At 46.1% G+C, this 7,200-nt stretch overlaps 1 protein-coding gene across 1 annotated transcript; it reads right to left on the reverse strand.

Annotated features, from left to right (window-relative positions):
* Positions 1 to 6,116: 6,116 nt before the first annotated feature.
* LOC123164238 (uncharacterized) lies at positions 6,117 to 6,709 on the reverse strand. Its single transcript, XM_044581651.1, has 2 exons — positions 6,581 to 6,709; positions 6,117 to 6,466 (listed from the first exon to the last, which is right to left on the reverse strand). The coding sequence occupies exons 1-2, from the start codon at positions 6,672 to 6,674 to the stop codon at positions 6,243 to 6,245; spliced, it is 318 nt and encodes a 105-aa protein (XP_044437586.1). The 5' UTR covers positions 6,675 to 6,709; the 3' UTR covers positions 6,117 to 6,242.
* Positions 6,710 to 7,200: the final 491 nt, after the last annotated feature.

The raw sequence follows: 7,200 nt of genomic DNA on the forward strand, positions 1-7,200 counted from the left end.
CATCGCACAGGGATACGTCCGACTGGGCCGGGCCATTGCGTTGCGCAGCGACTGGGATGGTGAAAAATCGTGCCTCTTCCAGGGACACGGACGCCACATCCAGGGTGCAATCTTCCAACCCTGTCCCCTTCCCGAGCGACCACCACACCATCCCTTTTTTCGACAAATTGTGGATATTGACTTAAAATGGAGCATCAAGAGAATACAAGCACAATGAGCATACACCACCATACCATCCTAAAGCTCCATCTGACCATGAGACCGTGGCCCATAAAGAGCCACAGCAGCATAGCTCAACTGCAACAATATATAGCACAAGCCCAAGCTCCCCCGGTGAAGAAGCATATTCCCAAGGGGAACTCCAATGCGCCGCATTCTGCGGCAGATACATGGCCATCGCACAGAGATACGTCCGACTGGGCCGGGCCATTGCGTTGCGCAGCGACTGGGATGGTGAAAAATCGCAAAAATGCTAGATCATGTTTGCTTGGAATCGAACCCACAAGAACCTGCTCAAGAACGCAGGCTGCTAGCCACTACGACCGAAGAGGACTCATGATAGAACTACATCGCGAGAGTTAAATACTAATAGCCCTAGCAGACTTAAAAATATTTTAAAGAATCCTGAATAAAAACAGCAAAATTTGAGTTATTTCATGCACTTACATACAATTATTGACAAACCCGAACAATTTTCTGAAATCGCGAGCACATTTTGAAATTTCTGAACTTTTTGTGTAAACATGAACATTTTCCGAATTTTCAAACAAATTTTGAAATGGGAACAATTTTTAAAATAAAGAACAAATATGGAATTTTAGAACAATTTCGAAATGGAGATTTTTTTTGAAAATCCCAAACAAATTTGAATTGCGAACAATTTTTTAATACGTGAACAAAAAATTGGAAATAAGAATATTTTTAGAAATTTGTGAACAATTTTTGAAAACAGGAACATTTTTTGAAATCCCTGTCATTATTTACAAATTTCTGAAAAAATGAACAAAAATAATTCGAACAATTTTTTAAAATGGAATTTTTTTTTAAACTCCCGAACTATTTTCTAAAAATGTGATTTTTTTTTCTGAATTTACGAACAATTTATGAAAACACGATGGTTTTTTTAGAAGAATGAACATTTTTTAAAAGAACGAACAATTTTTTGAATTTTCCGAACAATTTTTGAAACATGCACTTTTTCAAGAAAAGAAACTAAGAGAAACGAAAATGAAAAAGAACACAGAAAAGCAAAAGAAAGAAGAAAAATCAACAAAAGAATAAAAAAAGAAATAAACCAGAAAAACTGGAAAACCGGGTCAGGGAAACTTCTAGAAGGTTCCTAAAACCAGAAAAAAAACCAGTTCGGAATCTGTAGAAGGTTCCAAAACCCGAAATCACTAATTGAGGACTACTCGTTGCAAAGATCACTCCAATTCCCCTAGTTGCGACAAGTGGCGCTCATGCAGCGCGCCACTTGTCGCAACGTGGCAGTTTTCCCTTTTTTCGTAGATCCGTTTATCTAAAACGTTTTATCTCTGAAACCGTGCGTCCAAATCTCAAACCACTTGCACCGTTGGATTTCTGGCGTCGAGATCTTCAAAACTAGATCCCATGTTGATAGGTTTTGACGAAAAAAACGGACGAAAATACCGAACCGGAAGCACGGGTTTTTTCCCTTCCGAAAGAGGCACGCTCGTGCCTCTCACGAAATCACAACTGTGACTCTCGCGGAAGCAAAACCGTGACTCTCGCAGAAGGAAAAAAAAAGAGAAAACACGTTTTTTTCGTTTTCGAGGAGGCACGGCCGTGACTCTCATGAAAGCACAACGGTGCCTCTTGCGGGAAGCAAAACCGTGACTCTCGTGAAAGGATAAAAACAGAAAACGCGTTTTTTTCCTTTCCGAGAGGCACAGCCGTGACTCTCACGGAAGCACAACCGTGCCTCTCGCGGAAGCAAAACCGTGACTCGCGAAAGAAAAAAAAAACTGAAAACGCGTTTTCTTCGTTTCCGAGAGGCACGGCCGTGACTCTCGCGGAATCAAAACCGTGACTCTCGCGAAAGCAAAAAAAACAGAAAACACGTTTTTTTTCGTTTTCGAGAGGCACGGCCGTGACTCTCGCGAAAGCAAAACCATGCCTCTCGCGGAAGCAAAACCGTGACTCTCGCGAAAGGAAAAAAACGCGTTTTTTCGCGCAAAAAAAATTATTGAAAACCAAAACGTCAAAAAACCAGAAAAAAACCGTTTAAAAAGCCGAAAAACGCGTGCGGAAAAATAAAAAAACAAAATCTGGAGGGAGCATCTAGAGTGCGACACGTGACGAATGGCTGAGAGCACGCCAAGTGACGCTGATCGTTGCGAGGCTCCCGAAGAAGTGCTCGTTAAACCAGAAACGCTGGAAAACGTTAAAGGGCCGGTCCATCGTAACCCTCGATCGCCAGCTCTATGCGAAAGGTCGATTGTTCGACACAGAGAGCCTCAAATAGGATATTCCGTTCCCAAGCACCCGAGGTGTCGAAGCATGTTCCCAAGCTCCCACGTTTTCTGTTCCACTCCCAAAATCAATGTATAGCTAGAAGACATCGTAAATAGGCAATGCCTCGGAAGCACCCAAGGTGTGGAAGCATTTCACGCCAAAAAAAAAAAAAAATTGACCCGCAATTTCACGCAATAATCCAAGTGCATCAGTCTTTTGATGCCTTCCGTTATCCTATCATACAACACAACAACGAATAATACATCCCCGCAAAAAAAAACAAAGAATAATACAGCAGCAAAGTGGGGACTGAGATCACCACGGGTCCACGGCAGGCGTGGTCAGACTATTAGCGAGATGCAAAACGACTTTAAGGTTACACAGATTATGTTCTCTTCATATACTGCAGAAAGATCAGTAGAAAAGTGGGGACTAATAAAAGCAACTCCGACAGTTCCTCTAAAACACTTCCCGTAAAAGTGCTTTTACAGGATGTCTATAAATATTAGGGAAATTGTCCTGAAAAGCTACTTTTGTGAGATCCTGTAAAACATTTTCCTCTAAATCTATTTTATTTTCATTAAATATAAATAAATAATGGTCTAGGATCGGCCAGCCAGTGACATTGTGACGGCCTCCGGCACAGCACCGTTCCGCTCCTGCCGTATCGCTCCTGCCTCCTCCCGAGTCGCCCCCGTGTGGCGGCCGGGAGGCTCCCAGATCCCGTCGCCCGGCCTCCCCTTCTCCTCCTCCTCCTCCCTCGCCGCCGCCCGAGGGCGCGGCAGGGCGAAGCCTTGTCGTCGCCGGCGGCGGCGGGGACTCAGGGCCCTCCCGCTCGTGAGGGGCTGGCGCGGGCCGGCGCCCCCGGGCCGGAGCGTGGTGTTCGGCCGGACGTCACGGCGGGGGGTGGCGGCGCTCCGGCGATTCCATACCTCCACGGCAGGCGGCTTCAAGGTCTGGGGCGTCGCGGTCGTCAGGAACGGCGGCGGCGCGACCGGAACGGCGGCGGCGCGACCGGATCGGCGGCGGCGCGGTCGGATCAGGGCCCAGGCGTGGGCTTGGTCTCCGGGTCGCGGTAGGCACGGTGGCGGGTGCGACACGTCGGCAGCTGGGCGGGCGGATTCCATCCTTGTTTGGTCCTTGACGGCGCGGACAACTCCGGCGGAAACCATAGATCTCCTTGGGATCGAGCGATGGCGGTGCTTCTGCGTCGTAGTCCCTTTTCAGGGCATCGTTTTGGAGTTTGCTCCGGTTGAAGGGACCAGCGACGCCGACGGCGCACGCCCGGTGGCGCAAGTGACGATGAAAATCGCGCCGACTACGGTCATGGCGGACGATGGCAGCGTCTTGGATGTCGTTTCCTTGTCAAGGCATCGTCGTTGCAGTTTGTGTCATCAGGCTCGGGATGCTCCGGGGCAAACCCTAGATCTGGGTCTCCCGGATCGGACGATGATGGCGTTCTCTATATCGCTTTCCCTCCCAGGGGCATCGTTTTGGAGCAAGTGATGGATGGAGGTGGCAAGAGGAGGAGCGGTGTTACATCTACCGCAAGGCCGACGGCAGATAATGGCGGCATGGCGTTGCGGAGTTTCGGCGATGGGCGCGCGTGGATGGACACGCGCAGGATGGTGGCGCTGTCTGGCGTCGTGGTGGCGTCGACAGCAGGCCTGGCAAGGTTGATGCAGCAGCGCAACACTGAAGATGGATTGGTGGCAGGTGGCTGCGGCGGCCTCATACCCGGCAGGCGTCCTGGTTGAGGAGTGCGCCGGACTGATGGGTGCCCATACCCGGCAAGCGTCCTGGTTGGGACCTCAGGTCTTAAATGTTAGGTTTGGCTGCAAGGTCTGTTTGGTATTATCCCAGCCTATCAGCATCCCTTTATCAATTGGATAGGAATAGCGACAGATGTTGCCTAGACGGTGGCTTTAATCTTACTGTTGTATGACTTTATAAGGCCGCAGTGCTATACGGACGACACAAGACGGACGATTCATGCACGACAGTGAAATCCAGCCGCGCATGCATGTGTACAGGAGAGCAACGGACGCCAGATTCTTAATCGTCTTCACGTCGTCTACGCTTTTGTCGTCTGTAGAGCAGTTTCGTTTTGTAAGGTCTTGTGTGAATAATTAATAATAAAGTGGCTAAATGCATCGTCCAGATGCAGAGGCCGAAGGTCTTCCTTTTAAAAAAACGGCACCGTTCTGCGGGGGTGGTGGTGACGTGGCTGCGGCGGCAAGGTGGCGTTCCATTAGTGAGGCGACTGTGTTCTGGCGGGGTGGCGGTACAAGTTGGTACATCGGGAATTTTCAGACGGTTATCTTGTCGCCAAAAGTGTACGGGAAGCAAAACCTCGCCTAAACATCAAAGAATTTGGGGCCAAGTTTACAGACTGTCGGAGACAGATTTTTGGCAGAACTTCCCCCGAACGGTAGTCTTTTTTAGAGATACGGGATCTGCTAAGGTCATCATATGGTATTGTGGTCTCAATTAATTGATCAAAACAATATACTACTCCCTCCGTTTTTAAATATAAGTCTTTGTACATATTTCAATGTGGATTACATACAGAGCAAAATGAATGGATCTACACTAAAAGCTACGTCTATATACATTCGTATCTAGTCTGTATTGAAATCTTTAGAAAGATTTATATTTAGGAACGGAGTGAGTAGGTAGACTGACCCCACTGCAATACATTTGACCTGAAGCATAATTGGTCCTGTGTAGTAGTAATGTTTCATGAGAGCAAGTTGAAGCTAATGCACTAAAAGAACAGCATCTGAACATTGATGTCGAGAAAAGAATAGAAGATAATCCTTTTTTGAGGTTACTCCCTCTCTGTCAGTTTATAGGGCGTGCGCATATCTCTAGGTCGTCAATTTGACCAACCTAATACAAGTCATATATTACAAAAAATATACTACTAATATAAACTTCAGATGTTTTATTTTTAAACGGTATAATTTTTGTGTTATATAGTTTATATTAAGGTGATAAAATTGACAACCTAGGTATACGCGCAGGACTTGTAAACCTAGGTCAAGGCATTAAAATAAGTAATTGACGGGCAGATTTAGTTTAGAGATAGCATTAATTTATGAAGGTCAAGGCATTTGTATTGGTGTTTTATGTTCTACTAAGATCTCTATAACAGAATAATATCAGGCCAGCCAAGATTGCGCTCCATTATAGGGCAAGATGAGTTGAAAGTTGAAAGAATATTTACCACACTGAGAATGTAAAGCATGAAACGCATCCATACCTCACAGAAAGCAACATCTGTCATAAGGAAATAAAATCATTTCTACTTTTACGAGATCTTAGTCCTATGCAAATGACTTGGACGGTAAGGATTTTTTTTTTTTGAGAATTCCAGCATGTAAGGATTTTGTAAGGAGAGTTTTGGGGAGAATTTATAGTTGATTGATACCTAGTCCCCATGGGGGACCTTTAGAACATTTGTACGAACATACGATATATCCCGCAAATTCACAACTTTTAGTATTCCAGCGCAAAACACTATTTTTTTCTTCTGAATTTCATAGTTCCAGACCACACGCGCAAAACACGATCATAACAGTTTAAGCAGCAGATCACGCATTCTCCTTCTCTCTCTCTCTCTCTCTCTCTCTCTCTCTCTCTCTCTCTCTCTCTCTCTCTCTCTCTATCTATCTTTCTCTCTCTCTCTCAAGCAACACTATCACCACCAACACGTGTGCTAGTTCAGAAGAAACAAAGATACTACTACTATCAATCTATCATCATCATGGAGCAGCTTCGTTTGCGGCGGCGGCAGCAGCAGCATCCGAGGTCCGAAGAGGCGCGCTCGTCCGCAGCCGCCCCTTCCTGCCGCCGGGCGGCGCACAGCAGCACTGGGTAGTGCCGCTGCAGTAGGCCTTGCCGGAAGGACCGTTCAGCAAGGCGCACATGCGCGCGCACTTCACTCCCCCGTTGCTGTTCGGACGGCAGTCGTTGATCGGATAGCAGTCTGCACGTCCAAAAATTGCTTTAGCATTAGATTTCAGATCGGTACGAAAGGACAGGAAATTTTTGTGTCCGCATGCAATACTAATAATAATAGAAAAGGAGGAGTTTAACTAACCTAGTGCGTCTGCTGAGGACATCAGGAGGGTGGCCATGACCGCAAGGGCGGCCAAGCAGACGATCGTCCTTGCGTTGGTCTTTATAAGCGCCATGAACGCGAGTGTCTTCTTCTTCTCCAAATGGGCAATGCAATGTGTTGGTGCGATTATGTTTCTTCGCCAACGTTTATATAGAGGGAGAGATCGACACATATGTATATGGCGCACTTCGAGTTGGTTCTAACTGGAGAGGAAAAAATACCCGGTCTCATACAAATGTTTTTTTGTCTGTCTAACGCACATCTAGATGTGTACTGGTTATTACACGTCTAAGTGACTCAATCAAACATTAAAAAGGTAAAGGAAAAATACCCACACGAATCTCTGTGTAAAATCTACGATATAGAATTTAGATATGCAATAATTAGGTCTTATCTAGATGTGCTTTAGAAAATCTGATTCTTCTTACTGAAAGGAAGCATCCGATGTTGTGCAGTGAACCTCTGACATAATCTTACATTCTTAAAAACTTGATCCCAGTTCTCCCAACATGCAAAGTGTCCACTTTAACGTCCCACTAAGCAATGCATTTAAGTCTTCTCTTCCACTAAGCATGCAAAATCTGCCACATAAGCGTCTC

This window comes from Triticum aestivum, chromosome 7D (genome assembly GCF_018294505.1).
Source record: "Triticum aestivum cultivar Chinese Spring chromosome 7D, IWGSC CS RefSeq v2.1, whole genome shotgun sequence".
Lineage (NCBI taxonomy): Eukaryota > Viridiplantae > Streptophyta > Magnoliopsida > Poales > Poaceae > Triticum > Triticum aestivum.

Excerpts from the sequence above, each read along its gene's own strand:
- LOC123164238 (XM_044581651.1), bottom strand. The coding sequence starts at position 6,674 with ATGGCGCTTATAAAGACCAACGCAAGGACGATCGTCTGCTTGGCCGCC. Across the intron at positions 6,467-6,580 it reads GTCCTCAGCAGACGCACTAG|ACTGCTATCCGATCAACGAC; the intron begins GTTAGTTAAACT and ends TTGGACGTGCAG.